The 16,664-nt window shown below is 49.0% G+C and overlaps 1 protein-coding gene across 3 annotated transcripts in view; it reads right to left on the bottom strand.

Annotated features, from left to right (window-relative positions):
• Window positions 1-16,664, bottom strand: part of ACSBG1 (acyl-CoA synthetase bubblegum family member 1) — a 59,289-nt gene that overhangs the window by 1,502 nt on the left and 41,123 nt on the right. For all 3 annotated transcript variants that reach the window (XM_027520730.1, XM_027520731.1, XM_027520732.1), the window contains 11 exons: window positions 16,175-16,395; window positions 15,643-15,731; window positions 15,224-15,344; window positions 6,289-6,369; window positions 6,051-6,200; window positions 5,538-5,714; window positions 4,445-4,626; window positions 3,291-3,521; window positions 2,365-2,582; window positions 1,180-1,319; window positions 384-630 (listed from right to left, as the gene is read on the bottom strand). In XM_027520730.1, the coding sequence (XP_027376531.1) occupies window positions 384-630; window positions 1,180-1,319; window positions 2,365-2,582; window positions 3,291-3,521; window positions 4,445-4,626; window positions 5,538-5,714; window positions 6,051-6,200; window positions 6,289-6,369; window positions 15,224-15,344; window positions 15,643-15,731; window positions 16,175-16,395 (1,857 nt within the window). The remainder of the gene's footprint in view (window positions 1-383; window positions 631-1,179; window positions 1,320-2,364; window positions 2,583-3,290; window positions 3,522-4,444; window positions 4,627-5,537; window positions 5,715-6,050; window positions 6,201-6,288; window positions 6,370-15,223; window positions 15,345-15,642; window positions 15,732-16,174; window positions 16,396-16,664) is intronic.

Consider the following 16,664-nt stretch of genomic DNA (forward strand, 5'->3'; position numbering starts at 1 on the left):
AGCTGCCTTTACAAAAGATTATGGTGTTCTCACTCCCTGGAGCCAAGTGAAACTCTAGCCCAAACTCTAACAGGGCCTTGGTGTCTGCTTGGTGGTCCCATTGTGCTTTCAGAGGAAAACGATTTCTCAGTCAAAGCAAAGTTAAATGTCGTATGTTCAAATGAATGAGTTCCAGCACATGTACATTGAACAGGCTCTACCCAAACACAAGCCCAGGCACTGAGCAGTCAAGGTCCTCCCACAGGAAGGAGGTAGGTGTCACCTGAAGTGCCATCAGGGACCTTCGGTTTGCCAAGGCTGCTTCCTAGTGGGCACCTCCCAGGCTCTGCCATGGCCTCTGCCCACCTGCACAGCCCCTGCAATTGTGTAAAGAAAACACCTACCCAACTCTCCACCTGAAATGGAGAAGTCCTTCTCAAGAATGGCCCACTTCTGGATGTGGTAGGGTCGTGCAGCTGCATTCATGTTGACTCTCTGGATCCCTTCTTCGATGGCCTGATACACGGCCTCATCCTTCTTCCCCACAACCTCAGATACCGTGGTGGCTTTGCTGCCAACCCTCTGGCAGAACTCTACAGCTTGTTCCGTCAGATTATCCGTGGGCTCAAAGGTGTCAGGGTCCAGAGTGCACTGAAAAGCCAGAGACAGATCAGAACCAAGCCTCGCTCCACAGGTCGCATGCCCGGGCCTTGGAGGAGGTCTCACTGCTGATCATCATGGATGTGGATCACTGTGAGCTGTTTCAGAGAGATGGTTCTAGAACGAATAGGATGTGCTACTCAGACTGCTTGAGCCCCTTAGGGCAGGTAGAAGGAAGGGAGGACTGAGATTTAGATGACCTCGGCCAATGAGATCATCTTTTAAAACAGGGGCCACAACTCTGGGCCTGTCTACTACCCCAGAATCAGATACCAGACATCAAACTGGGAGGTATCTACAGCACTTTGTACACTGGACTGTACTAGAAAACAGGATCACCAAGACAGCACATTACTAACTCTAAAACGGGGCAGAGGGATTCCTTTATGCCACGGCTGCCCCGTAGTACAGGAAGAACTGACAACTTATTCCAGAATACGGTTGTGCCATCCGCACTGTCTTGGCCAAACGTTGCTTCTGCCTGGGGCAAGACCCACAGACCACCCACCGGCTGCTCCTTCCCCCACCCCCCAGACACACCTTCAAGGTTAGCAGCATGGACAGGAACTTCCTCTGGTCTCCAATCAGCATGGCATTCCTGATGATTGGCAGCTCCGTCTTCACGGCCTCCTCAATGGGCACAGGGGGCACGTTCTCCCCACCAGCTGTGATGATTAACTCTGAGGAGGCAAGGCCAGGCCCCCAGCATAGGCTTTAGTCCAGGGGCTCAGGACAAGTACACCCAGATTCTGCCCGGAGAGCTGACCCTCTATGGCCAGAAGGACCCAGGTTCGATCACACACCTGCCTGCATGATTTCCAGAAAGGTATTCACCACTCACTGAGCTTCAGTTTCCCCTGGGAAATTGAGGTGTGGGGTTCCCACAGGGATGCTGAGGGCATTGGGCAACATAAATAAAGCACCTCTTCCTCGGAGGTGTCCCCAGCTTTCTTCCCTGGGGGAGCCAAGTTGCTCATGGGAAATTTGAAGTTTCATGCTTTATTTTAAATTTTACGTCCAATTTGTTTTCTACTTGGCATCATATCCATGTTTGGGTCCATGTTTGCATATAGAAATACAAAATATTACCCCTCACGTCTCAGTAGTTAGGACTCAGTGCTTTCACTGCTGGGGCCCAGGTTCAATCCCTGGTAGGGGAACTAAGATCCTGCAAGTCGAGCAGCATGCCCCACCCTTCCCTCCAAAAATTACATCCTCCAATTTTCTGGAAAGGCTTGCCTTGTTTACAGAGGGAGTTTGAATTCCGGCTTTGTCATTTATTAGCTGTGTGACCTTGGGCAAATTACTTAACCTCTCTGGTTGTCCTCATTAGTTAGGTTGGAGTAATAGCAGTATCTTTCCCACGGGAGACAATAATAAGTAAAACAATGTCATTCATTCATTGTTTTTCATTGGCCATTCATTCATTCACCTAAAAACCTTTAACTGGCCCTACCTCTCAGCTCTGCAGCAGCCTGGCACCCACTACCTTGCTGCAGCTGGGGGTGGAGGGGCCCGGAGGCGTGGTCAGAGGGAGCAGGTTCCTCCAAGCCCTGGAACAACCCCACAGGGAGTACTGAGGTCCCCAACTTCTCAAATGTTCATCGATGGCAAGGCATGTGGCATTAACTAAGACCTCAATACTTATAGTGGGTACAAATAGTGGTTGCAGTATAATTGCTCCCACGTCCCATCACAGCCTCGAACCCAGCTGGCGGCACTCACCTTTGAGACGCCCCGTGATATAGAGGAAGCCATCGGCATCCAGGCGCCCCGTGTCTCCGGTGTGCAGCCAGCCCTCGGCGTCAATGGCCTCACACGTCTTGTCCTCCATGTTCAGGTAGCCCATGAAGATGGTGCGGCCCCACAGGCAGATCTCCCCGATGCCCTCTGCGTCCTCATTCACCAGCTTCACCTGGCAACCTGGCACCACCTTGCCGGAACTGGGTGTAGAGAGGCCAGGAGGGATGGTCAGAGGGAGCAGTTTCCTCCAAGCCCTAGATCAGTCCCTACAGGGAGCCCTGGGGCCCCCAACCTCTCAGTGTTCATCGACAGCTAGAATGTCCCCTCCTGGGATTTTTATATTTTAATAGGGTCCTCATAGCTAAGAGGTAGGGCCAGTTAAATGTTTACAGGTGAATGAATGAATGAATGAATGGGCAAAATCTTAATGGGATAACTTCATGTGCTGTGATGGGCAGGCAGGGAGGGGAGATATTTAAGTACAACAGAGAATCCTTCAACTCACTCCCCAGAGCTGACTGCCTTCCCAGTGCACCAGAGGACTGGCCCAGTCCCCACCAGCTCCCATCACAGTTGGAGCCTGGGCCATCAACAATGCTGGGACACCCTCTAACACACCCCATGCTACTGGAGGGAGGGAACAAAGGGATGTTCCTCCCTCAGAACCCTGCTTAGGGAGCCCCTGAGCTGCAAGGCTGTTTATATCCACAGACCCATGTGACACTGTCACAGGGACCACCCCCACAAGACTCAGGCCTGGCAAAGGGACTTGGCCCAAGATAGAGCTGTTGGCACTTAGGGATCCATGGTCCAGTGGTCTGGGCCCAAGGTCCTAATCAGCAGATAGGCACCGACAGGTATCAGCAAAGATGTTCAGGCCAGCATATGTGCCAAAACCTGGGACATACCTATAGAGTCGGTAGTTGTAGGGGCTGGACATGAAGTGGGGGCCTGAGGTCTCGCTGAGGCCGTAGCCTGCATACAAGCGGATGTTGAGGCCCAGGAAGAAGTGCTGTGTCTCCGCAGTCATGGGGGCTGCCCCGTAGAAGTTCTTCTGACACTTGGCAAAGCCCAGCGCCTGGCGGACCTTGGCTAGCACCAGGTAATCTGCCAGTCGGGTTGTGAAGGGCTTCAGATCGCTGGTAGGAGAGAGAGAATGGCTTGCAGAAGACAACACATCCACACACATGCATTAAAAGGGAGGGGGTGGTCAGTGGGTACCCTGAATGGCAATTTCAGTTATCTACTCTGATGGATGATGTGGTGATGCTGAATCCATCACTAAATATTTTCAATATTGGCCCTTCCTATGAACATGCATGCACACATGGGTGTATACATGTAGTTTTGTGCAAATACATCTTGAGCAGGAAGTCAGAAAAACAGATTCAGCTGTGTATGACAACACAGATGCACAAAAGCGAACATACAATAACATGCACATGTAGACACTTGAAGTATGTATGCACGGACACGTGAACACACATGTCTGATCCCATTTGAAACCCCGGAATAGAGTCGTTTATACATATTTACTTTTCACATCCTTGCAAATGAAATGGCACAGACACGTGTACACATCGCGTGTGACACGATACAGTTTCACAGACACACTAGTGGTGGAAAGCATTTCCAAACTGGAACAGGCCAGATTTATGCTGTCGACCCTCCTACAGCACTGGGTGAGAATTTAAAAGCAATCAAAAGACTGTGGGTGGAAGATTGGGATGTTGGGAAGGCTGGTAAAACCCCCATCACTGTGGCCTCTACTTGAGCCACCTTCTGAAGTCAGGAGTCCCCTCAGGAGACTGCCAGAAGCTGCTCCCAGGGAGGTGAATGCTACTCCAGAGGGAGCAAGTCAGTTCTTGCAGTCAGAACCCAAAGATGGGGTTACTGTCTCCTGTGGGATCTGGGAGGAGAACAGGGGTTCAAGCCCAGCCACTGATGGGGCCTCTGAGAAGGGGTCGGGATAAGCCTGGCCTCTCAGATCCTACATTGTGTCCTAGGGTTACGAGCCAGCCCTGCTGCCTCCCCAGGCCTCTTCTTCCCTGGTCCCCTGTACCTGCTCGGGCAGGTGAGGTTCTGCTCCAAGGTCACCGACATGGCCCAGAGCAGCATCTTGCGCCAGATGAAGCCAGACTGAGCCGCCACCTCCTGGATCTGCTCCATGATCTTCTCCCACACCCGAGGCACCCCCATGTGGGACGTGGGCTCCACCTCCCGCAGCGTGTTCACCAGACTCCCCTGTTTGCCACCAGCGAGAGACAGGCTTGTGGTGGAGAGCCAGCTGGGAGCCAGGAGGCCTGTCCCCAGAGTCAGCGTGCACCCGTGCAGGCCCCCTGCACACAGGCACTCGCACAGGTGCACACCATGCAACTCACGTCCCATACTATTGGCTAGGACACAACAGCCATCCCTTCCCCGCTCCTCTTTGTTAACAGAACCCTGATGTTGCTCAGGTGCCAGGGTGGCCAGTCCTGGTAGCAGCCACTTTTCTATCAGTCTAACTCAGACATGGTCACCCCATTCCTCTAAGCAGTGACTGGGCTTCCCAGGTGGCGCTAGTGGTAAAGAAACCATCTGCTAAATCTGTTCAATCCCTGAGTTGGGAAGATCCCCTGGAGGAGGGCATGGCAACCCACTCCAGTGTTCTTGCCTGGAGAATCCCATGGACAGAGGAGCCTGGTGGGCTACAGTCCATAGGGTTGCAAAGAGTCAGACATGACTAAAGCAACTTAGCACACACACACACAAGCAGTGACTAGTCGAGGAATGGACATGGGACATGATTTGGACCCATGTAGGGGGAGGAAGAAGCCTGTTAGAGGGCATCTGGGGATGTTCTCCTCAAGGTAAAAAGAAGGAGCCCAAGCACAGGTGTAGTGTATGAGACCGTGATGCAGGGCAGGGCTGTGGCCATCTGGGACCATCCTGTGATCTTACACTGAGGGTGGCCTGACCTTGCTGGTGTTGTGGACCCACAGAACCACTCTGACTCAACTTCGCTTTACGTAATATCATTGAGTTCCCTTCTTGTTTGGTCATCTGAGTTAGGCTGTGAACACACAGGGGACCGGCAGGCTCACAAATGCTCGCACAGGGCCCACAGACACAAGCACACACATGGGCACACGTACAGGCAGAGGCAGACTGACCTTCAGAGCATCAGGCTCGGCAAAGCAGACCTGGGCCCCCCACTGGATGCCTGTCCACAGGTCATGGATCTGGGCGGCAATGTGGCTGAGAGGCAGGTAGCTGACCACCACCTCCTGTTGGATTTCCGCAGGTTGGATGTCACCGGCCTGGCTGCCGTACCGTGCTGTCCACGTGATCTGGAGGATGGGCAGATGGGCGCCGGGCAGTATCTTCAAGTCAGCTCTGGAAGTGCCCACACCTGGAGCCACCCTAGGGGCTTGGGGTACTTCTTTGGAGTGTTCTTTGAACACCTTCCTGGGCATCTCTGCAGGCACCCCTCTGGGCCAGGCCTTGCCCTTCCATCCCGCTCCACTTTGCTGGGCTCAGTCTGGACCACAGACTTAAGAGCTGTCGTACTTATCTCAGATCTCTGAACGGAGGGGCTGAAGGAGCCCCCTCGAGGGCTGCTGGGGCAAGGCCATTGCCCAGATCCACCCTCAGCCCACCCCCACACATCTGGGCATCCGTCCTACATTGTCCTGACTCAGCATCACACCCTTGGGGTTCCCGGTGGTGCCCGACGTGTAGACCAATGCACAGCACTGGTTAGGCTTCTGGGCGTTGATGATGACGTCCAGGGCCTCCTCAGGCACCTCATTCCCCAGCTCCATGAGCTCCTCCATCTGCACCAGGTGGGAGAGTGGGGGCAGTCCCGGTGAGCTGGGTGGGCTCGCACAGGCCCCCGCTGCCCCCCAGGCCCCCTACCCGTACCGTGTACACGCTGGGCATCCGCATGGGAGGCGCTTCTCTATATATCACTACTGCCTTCAGATGTGGTAGGTGTTTCCAGATCTGTGTGGACAGAGAAAATAAGTGGGGTTTCATTAAAAATAAAAGTCACTTCTTAAGAAGAACCCCATCCCCAGGTGTTAGCCAGCCTGGCAGGCGTCTTGTGGCAAAGGTTGTTGGTCCCCAGCTCTGACCTTCGACTCAGCAGGACACATGCCACCCTTAATGCCTGATTTCCCATCATGAGAACTTTGGAGCATCAGAGGTGGAATAAACAGGCGGCAGGGAATGACTTCTCTTAAAGGAAAGCCAGACAAGCTGGGGCCTGGCTGAATGGAACAGAAGACTGTGTAACTATGGAAGAGAGAAGCAGAGAGGAAGGGGTAGAGGAAATCAGAACTCAGTTATCTCACTGAGTTGAGGTGTCAGAGGTCAGAGTTCAGGAAAGCTGGGGTGCCTAGAATTTGTGAGATAGAATACCAGACAAGAGAGAACTGGCAGAGAAAGAGTTCGATGAATCTCTTTAGGTGTCTTCTTGAGTCTTTGGCGGAATACCAATCCGCACAGGCATAGGTGAAACTTCAAGAAACTGGAAGAATAGATGCTGGAGGAAGATCAATGGCTGGGGCTAGAAGACAAACAAGAGCTTGTATGGGGCCAGAGATATTTGTGTTTCCATCAGCCAGAGTGAAGGGCCCTTAGGAGGTATGAAATACAGACTTCAGAAGCGACAAGTGTTAGCTATGGGGCTAAATCAGCCTTAGAGGAAAGGCTATGTAAACCTGCCCTGAAAGGCTTCATTAAACACAAGTTTCAAAACGAAGTTGAGAAAGAGAAAAAAACTTGAATAAATTAACATGGGTGAGAAAACTAAGAAACCTAACATACACGTAATTGGAGTCCCAGGAAACATTTTTTAATTGAAAAAAGCCTGAGAAATTTCTAAATTTGATTAAAACTGTAAATCCATCAACTCAAGACTCCCAGTGAATTCCAAGCAGGGTAATCACAAAGGAAAACCATTCCAAGACACAGCATGATCCCATTGCTGAAAACCAGTGATAAAAGAAAAAATCTTAAAAGAGGTCAGAGAAATAAGATATACCATGTGGAAAGGAACAAAGATAAGAAAGTACAGACTATTTATCAGAAGTTATGCAAAGTAGAAAACATTGGGATGGAGTCTTTAAAGAGCTAAAAGGAAAAAAAAAAGAAACCCCATTAACCCTGAATTCTAAATCAAATGAAAATATCTTTTGAAAAATGAAGGCAAAAATGAGAAGCTGACAGAAGGCAATTGCCCTTGGACTTGTATTCCAAGAAATGTTGAAGAAAACTCTTTAGGAGGAAGGAAGACGAACCAGATGAAGGGGAGGACATGAAGGGATGAAGAGAGCCAGAAACAGCATATATGTGGGCAAACCAAAAAGAACATCTTCCCTTTCTTTAAAAAAATTTTGAATGATACATGACTATTTAAATACTACATTGTAGTGACTTCTCTGGTGGGTCCAGTGGCTAAGACTCTGCTCTCCCAGTGCAGGGGCCCAGGTTTAATCCCTGGTCAGGGAACTAGATCCTACATGCTAAAACTAAGAGTTGAGCTCCCATGCCACACTGGAGAGTGAAGATCCCAAGTGAGGCAACTAAGATCTGACATCAGTTCAGTTCAGTCGCTCAGTCGTGTCCAACTTTTTGCGACCCCATGAATTGCAGCACGCCAGGCCTCCCTGTCCATCACCAACTCCCGGAGTTCACTCAAACTCATGTCCATTGAGTCGGTGATGCCATCCAGCCATCTCATCCTCTGTCGTCCCCTTCTCCTCCTGCCCCCAATCCCTTCCAGCATCAGGGTCTATTCCAATGAGTCAAATCTTCTCATGAGGTGGCCAAAGTATTGGAGTTTCGGCTTTAGCATCAGTCCTTCCAATGAACACCCAGGACTGATCTGCTTTAGAATGGACTGGTTGGATCTCCTTGCAGTCCAAGGAACTCTCAAGAGTCTTCTCTAACACCACAGTTCAAAACCATCAATTCTTCAGCGCTCAGCTTTCTTCACAGTCCAACTCTCACATCCATACGTGACCACTGGAAAAACCATAGCCTTGACTAGACGGACCTTTGTTGGCAAGTAATATCTCTGCTTTTGAATATGCTATCTAGGTTGGTCATAACTTTCCTTCTAAGGAGCAAGCATCTTTTAATTTCATGGCTGCAATCACCATCTGCAGTGATTTTGGAGCCCAGAAAAATAAAGTCTGACACTGTTTCCACTGTTTCCCCATCTATTTCCCATGAAGTGATGGGACCAGATGCCATGATCTTCGTTTTCTGAATGTTGAGCTTTAAGCCAACTTTTTCACTCTTCACTTTCACTTTCATCAAGAGGCTTTTTAGTTCCTCTTCACTTTCTGCCATAAGGGTGGTGTCATCTGCATATTTGAGGTTATTGATATTTCTCCCGGCAATCTTGATTCCAGCTTGTGTTTCTTCCAGCCCAGCGTTTCTCATGATGTACTCTGCATACAAGTTCAATAAGCAGGGTGACAATATACACCCTTGACATACTCCTTTTCCTATTTGGAACCAGTCTGTTGTTCCATGTCCAGTTCTAACTGTTGCTTCCTGACCTGCATATAGGTTTCTCAAGAGGCAGGTCAGGTGGTCTGGTATTCCCATCTCTTTCAGGATTTTCCACAGTTTATTGTGATCCACACAGTCAAAGGCTTTGGCATAGTCAATAAAGCAGAAATAGATATTTTTCTGGAACTCTCTTGCTTTTTCCATGATCCAGTGGATGTTGGCAATTTGATCTCTGGTTCCTCTGCCTTTTCTAAAACCAGTTTGAACATCTGGAAGTTCATGGTTCATGTATTGCGGAAGCCTGGCTTGGAGAATTTTGAGCATTACTTTACTAGCATGTGAGATGAGTGCAATTGTGCAGTAGTTTGAGCATTCTTTGGCATTGCCTTTCTTTGGCATTGGAATGAAAACTGACCTTTTCCAGTCCTGTGGCCACTGCTGAGTTTTCCAAATTTGCTGACATATTGAGGTGCAGCACTTTCACAGCATCATCTTTCAGGATTTGAAATAGCTCAACTGGAATGCCATCACCTCCACTAGCTTAGTTCATAGTGATGCTTCCTAAGGCCCACTTGACTTCACATTCCAGGATGTCTGGCTCTAGGTGAGTGATCACAGCATCATGATTATCTGGGTCGTGAAGATCTTTTTTGTACAGTTCTTCTGTGTATTCTTGCCATCTCTTCTTAGTATCTTTGGCTTCTGTTAGGTCCATACCTAACAGAAGGTCCTTTATCGAGCCCATCTTTGCATGAAATATTCCCTTGGTATCTCTAATTTTCTTGAAGAGATCTCTAATCTTTCCCATTCTGTTGTTTTCCTCTATTTCTTTGCATTGATCACTGAGGAAGGCTTTCTTATCTCTCCTTGCTATTCTTTGGAACTCTGCATTCAGATGCTTATATCTCTCCTTTTCTCCTTTGCTTTTCACTTCTCTTCCTTTCACAGCTATTTGTAAGGCCTCCTCAGACAACTATTTTGCCTTTTTATATTTCTTTTTCTTGAGGATGGTCTTGATCCCTGTCTCCTGTACAATGTCACGAACCTCTGTCCATAGTTCATCAGGCACTCTGTCTATCAGATCTAGTCCCTTAAATGTATTTCTCACTTCCACTGTATAATCATAAGGGATTTGATTTAGGTCATACATGAATGACATAGTGGTTTTCCCTACTTTCTTCAATTTAAGTCTGAATTTGGCAATAAGGAGTTCATGAGCTGAGGCACAGTCAGCTCCTGGTCTTGTTTTTGCTGACTGTATAGAGCTTCTCCATCTTTGGCTGCAAAGAATATAATCAATCTGATTTCAGTGTTGACCATCTGGTGATGTCCATGTGTAGAGTCTTCTCCTGTGTTGTTGGAAGAGGGTGTTGCTATGACCAGTGCGTTCTCTTGGCAAAACTCTATTAGCCTTTTCCCTGCTTCATTCCATATTCCAAGGCCAAATTTGCCTGTTACTCCAGGTGTTTCTTGACTTCCTACTTTTGCATTCCAGTCCCCTATAATGAAAAGGACATCTTTTTTGGGTGTTAGTTCTAAAAGGTCTTGTAGGTCTTCATAGAACAGTTCAACGTCAGCTTTTTCAGTGTTACTGGTTGGGGCATAGCCTTGGATTACTGTGATATTGAATGGTTTGCCTTGGAAATGAACAGAGATCATTCTGTCGTTTTTGAGATTGCATCCAAGTACTGCATTTCAGACTTTTTTATTGACCATGATGGCTACTCCATTTCTTCTAAGGGATTCCTGCCCACAGTAGTAGATATAATGGTCATCTGAGTTAAATTCACCCATTCCAGTCCCTTTCAGTTCGCTGATTCCTAGAATGTCGACATTCACTCTTGCCATCTCTTGTTTGACCACTTCCAATATGCCTTGATTCATGGACCTGACATTCTAGGTTCCTATGCAATATTGCCCTTTACATCATCAGACCTTGTGTCTATCACCAGTCACATCCACAACTGGGCATTCTTTTTGCTTTGGCTCCATCCCTTCATTCTTTCTGGAGTTATTTCTCCACTGATCTCCAGTAGCATATTGGGCCCCTACCGACCCAGGGAGTTCCCTTTCAGTATCCTATCATTTTGCCTTTTCACACTGTCCATGGGGTTCTCAAGGCAAGAATACTGAAGTGGTTTGCCATTCCCTTCTCCAGTGGACCACATTCTGTCAGACCTCTCCACCATGACCCGCCCGTCTTGGGTGGCCCCACACGGCATGGCTTAGTTTCATTGAGTTAGACAAGGCTGTGGTCCATGTGATCTGACAAGATCTGACACAGCCAAATAAATAACTAAGCAAGTAAATAAAATACTACATTGCAGGGCTTATAACTTACGTAGAACTTAAGCAGGAATGACAATCGCACAAAGTATGGAAAGGGGATGCAAGTACACAGTTGTAAGATTCATATGTTACATGCAAAGTAGTACAATATTACATGCTGATCGTATTTGAAAGTAGACTGTGATGAGTTAAAGATGCATATTGTCAGCCCTAGAGCAAACACTAGAGGGAGAGCTAAGAAGCCAGTAGATAGAATGGAATGAAAGTGAAAGTGTCAGTCGCTCAGTCGTGTCCCACTCTTTATGACCCCATAGGCTGTAGCCCACCAGTCCATGGAATTCCTCTGTCCATGGAATTTTTCTGAAAAGAATGCTGGAGTGGGTTGCCATTCCCTTCTCCAGGGGATCTTCCCGACCCAGGGATGGAACCCACATCTGTTGCGTTGCAGGCAAATTCATCTGAGCCACCATTCAGTCGTGTCAGACTCTTTGTGACCCCATGGACTGCAGCACACCAGGCCTCCCTGTCCATCACCAACTCCTAGAGTTTACTCAAACTCATGTCCATTGAGTTGGTGATGCCATCTAACCATCTCATCCTCGGTCATCCCCTTCTCCTCCTGCCCTCAATTTTTCCCAGCATCAGGGTCTCTTCAAATGAGTCAGCTCTTCGCATCAGGTGGCCAAAGTATTCGAGTTTCAGCTTCAACATCAGTCCTTCCAGCAAATATTCAGGATTGATTTCCTTTAGGATGGACTGGTTGGCTCTCCTTGCTGTCCAAGGAGCTCTCAAGAGTCTTCTCCAACAACACAGTTCAAAAGCATCAGTTCTTTGGTGCTCAGTTTTCTTCATAGTCCAGCTCTCACATCCATACGTGACTAGATGGACCTTTGCTGGCAAAGTAATGTCTCTGCTTTTTAGTATGCTGTCTAGGTTGGTCATAACTTTTCTTTCAAGGAGCAAGTGTCTTTTGACTTCATGGCTGCAGTCACCATCTGCAGTGATTTTGGAGCCCCCCAAAATAAAGTCTCTCACTGTGTCCACTGTTTCCCCATTTTTTGCCATGAAGTGATGTGACCAGATGCCATGATGTTAGTTTTCTGAATGCTGAATTTTAAGCCAACTTTTTCACTCTCCTCTTTCACTTTCATCAAGAGGCTCTTCAGTTCTTCACTTTCTGCCATAAAGTGGTGTCATCTGCATATCTGAGGTTATTGGTATTTCTCCTGGCAGTCTTGATTCCAGCTTGTGCTTCATCCAGCCCAGCATTTCTCATGATGTACTCTGCATGTAAGTTAAATAAGCAGGGTGACAATATACAGCCTTGATGTACTCCTTTCCCAATCTGGAACCAGTCTGTTGTTCCATGTCCAGTTCTAACTGTTGTTTCTTGACCTGCATACAGATTTCTCAGGAGGCAGGTCAGTGGTCTGGTATTCCCATCTCATTTTCCACATTTTGTTGTGATCCACACAGTCAAAGGCTTTGGCATAGTCAATAAAGCAGAAGTAGATGTTTTTCTGGAACTCTCTTGCTTTTTTGATGATCCAGTGGATGTTAGCAACTTGATCTCTGGTTCCTCTGCCTTTTCTAAATCCAACTTAAACATCTGGAAGTTCATGGTTCACGTACTGTTGAAGCCTGGCTTGGAGAATTTTGAGCCACCAGGGAAACCCATAGAATGGAATACTCAAAAATAAAACAAAACAAAAAATTGCATTCAAAAGAAATCACGAGAGAGGAGAAAAGGATCAAGGGATGGATGGGATCAAAGAACAAATAGGAAAGAACCAAGTGGTAGTTTTATAGACAATTTTGTCAGACTAGATAAAAAGTATGACTCAACTATATGCTGTCTAAAGAGACTTGCTTTAAATATAAGGACATATGTGGGTTAAAAGAGAAACAATGCAAAAATATATACCATGCAAACATTGATCAGAAGAGATCTGCAGTGGCTATATTAATATAAGACAAAGTAGCTTTGGAAGAATGGTTCTCAGAGGGACATTTCTTAATGATAAAGGGGTTAAGTCATCCAGATGACATAACAACATAACTATGTGCATACATGACAGAGTTTCAAAGTACACAAAGCAAAACCAGATTTAAAAGGATAAATAAATAATCCACAATAATTGAGATTTCAACCCTCAGTATTTGTTACCAGTAGAACAAACAGATAGAAAATTAACAGGGATATAGATGAGTTAACATATCAATCAATTGACATTATTAATATTTATAGGACATTCTACCCAACAAACTGAAGAATGCACATTCATTCAAATATGCATGGAACAGTCACCGACATAGGCCAGTTTTTTATCTACCACATCTACTTTGTACAAACAGGATGTTTCAAGTAGCAAAGAGCCCCAGGTGATGAGAGAAAGTTCTTTCTTTGGAAAAGAATCCTAGCTGATCAATTAGAAAACCAGTGTTTTCCCATGGCTCATGTATTCAATAATAATTAATTCAGGCAAAGTTCATCAGTGGAGAGTGATGGGGAATGCTGCAGTGGATGAGCAGGTGGCCACCCGAATCCAGGGAATGAAGCTCAGCGCCAGTCTAAGCGGTACCACCTGACATCACATGCCTCCTGAAGCTGTGCGATGGGAAGCACACAGCACCACCCACGGAGTGTTTTTGCCAATTAGCACCTAATCTGAAGGGCATCGAGGCTTGCGATCTAAAGGAAGCGTGGAGGTTACAGGGATAAGCTACACAACAGCTCAGGACCCCTGACCTGGTTTCTGCAGCATGTCTATGACAGAGGCTCTCACACTTGAGCCTGTGTCAGAATCACCGGGAGGTGTGGGCCCCACACCCTGTTTTTTAGAATCCGTAGGTCTGGGTGGGTTATGAAACTAAGTTCCCAGGTGATGTGACTGGTCCTGGACCACACTGGTCTATGGTACCGGACAAAAGGTGGGGGCTCTGTTTTGAATTAAAAGACTCCTAAGAGACACCACCAAATGCAACACATGGGCCTGGTTTAGATCTCAATTCAAACGAATTGCCTGGAAAAACACATTGTCAGTATTAGATGATAGGAAAGAATTCTTTGACTAGTGTAAATAAAGGCGATAAAGTTGCTGTGATGAAGAAACTGTCTTATATTTTATAAATATTGAGCTATTTAGGGGGTGAAATGCTGTGATGTCAGACATTTGCCTTCAAATACTTCCTACTGATGGGTGTGATGAAAAAACACTGATGATTATTAAATCTGGATGATCACTCTATGAGGGTCCACTATACTTTTCTCTCTATTTATGTTTGTCTGGAGAGTTTCAGAACACAGATTTTAGTCTGGCCAGTCCGGGGCTCCAGGTCCCACCATCCCAGGAGGCTGGAGACCACTTCTCCTGCCCTCAGGAGCAGGGGGGCACCGAGGTCCAGGTAACAGCTCCAGAACCAGAGCCAAGTCAACCCGGAGGAAGCCTCTCTGAGATGCAAGGAGCCACGGAGGGCCTTGCAGGCTGTTGGGTACAGCTGGGGCACAGAGGTGTCCTCAGGCCACTGAATGCCAGTGTGGTGTACATAACAGGGTCAATCAAGAAGGGGCCTTAAATGGATCAGGAGGCATCAGTGTGCCAGAAAGGTGCCAGCTGCCCCAAGAGGCACTTTTGGGCTCCTACTGTGCCCTACAGTCTCTAGAAGACACTGCAGCACTTGCTCTGGCTTGGCCCAAGCCCCACCCTGTGGCAGCCCGTACGCCCGTTCCCCACCAAGACTCAGACTTGGGTGCTCATGTGTCAGTGCCCTGAACCACCCAAGGGCACTCAACACTTCCCTGAAGGGAAAACCATGGAAGGCCATGGGCTGGCTGTGGGGGATGAAGGGTATGTTCCTTGAGCTTCCTGGGTCTCAGTTTTCAGACCTGACAAATGGGTCAGCGGCCATCACCCTGCTGTGCTGATGTGTGCTTGTCCTGAGGAGGGTTGCTGCTGAGGATGATGGGTGACTTTGGCAGGGAAGGTGGAGGTCTATGAGGGTGCCTAGCCTGACCCCCGTGGCTGCTGCCCCCTTTCCCCCAAACCTTCAGGATCTTTTCCAGCTGTTTCTGTGTGTCGACCACGATGATGTTGGCACGGCAGTCATAGGCGATATACTGACAGGCCTCAGGGGAGCTGGTCGTGTAGATGCCGGTGATGATGCCACTGTCAGAGACCCGGGAAGATGGGTGTCTGGGCGGGTAGAGCAGCCCACCCCCTCAGCCCCGACCCCTGCCCAACACACCCACAGCCCCTGGCCCCAGAGAGCTCCCATGGCCGGCCAGGCAGCTCAGCACAGCTGCCCTGGGCAGAAGGGGACAAAAGCGGGTCTGGAGAGGGCCCCAGGGAAGAGATGAGATGTTGGGGAGGGGGTGGGGGGCCCCTAAAAAGAGTAATGACCCTCTCTTCACTCTTTGCCCCCCTCCAACCCACTGGGAACTCTGCCCCTCCCTCAGCCACTCACCCTCCGAAGACTGCGCCCACTGCTGAGAAGAACCACTCCGGGGAGTTGAAGGCGAGGATGGCCACGCTGTGGGCCCGCTCCAGGCCGAGCTCCAGATCAAAGGTAGACAGTCCGGGTCAACCAGCAGGAAAGGGGCCTCTCATTCTCACCAAACCCCCCTTCCAGACAGCAGGGGACTCTGCCGGCCCACCTCAGGGACCACCTCCCAGGGTCAGAGTGTGCCCTGGGGGACCAGCCACTCAACAGCCCTTGCTGCCCCTCCCAGGCCTTCCCGGGGAGCCCACCCCTCAGCCCAGTGCACCAGGCTTCCCAGCCCCCTCGAGCGGGCCGACAAATGAGAAGCTTGTGACACATCCTGGCACGTAGTAAGGGTCCAATGAACGTAAACCCTCAGCCCCAGGCCAGAATGGACCATTAGCTCAATGAACAGGACGGTTTTACAGTGATCTTGTCTAAGGGCTTGTCCAGTGGGGTATCGGAAGGAGGTCTGTGAAGGCCAGAACTGAGGTCAGGCCTTGGGCGGCTTCCTCACCTTCAGGAAGCCCTTGGCAGCTTTGCGGGCCAGCAGGTAGTACTGGGTGTAGGAGATGTGTTCCCACGTGCCCTGCCTCTTGAAGCCCATAGCACTGAGGTCCCCATACTTGTCCAGAGTCGTGGAGAACATCTGATGAACAGTGCGGGGAGTCTGCGAGCAGATGGGGTCTATGCGTAGGCGGACGCGCCCGTCGGCCCGAGTCGTCCATAGCGCCTCCTCTGCAGGGTCAGGGAGACCACAGCTTGCATTGTGCCAGCCAGGGCTTGTCCCCAGGGGACTCTTGCTCCTTCCCTGGGCAGAGCTCCCAGGCCTCTGGTTCCCACAACGCCTTGAGCACTGAGCCACAAGGGCTGGCAGACTGGTGAGGAGGCTGCCTGGAGGGGGATGCCTGACGGCCCTGAAGGATGGGCAAGGCTCTAGGGAGGCAGCAATGAAGAGGGAGGGCAGAAGGAGGCCTTGGGGACCCTAGACATTTTTCTGCTAGGGT

Source organism: Bos indicus x Bos taurus, chromosome 21, assembly GCF_003369695.1.
Source record: "Bos indicus x Bos taurus breed Angus x Brahman F1 hybrid chromosome 21, Bos_hybrid_MaternalHap_v2.0, whole genome shotgun sequence".
In the NCBI taxonomy this organism is placed as follows: Eukaryota; Metazoa; Chordata; class Mammalia; order Artiodactyla; family Bovidae; genus Bos; species Bos indicus x Bos taurus.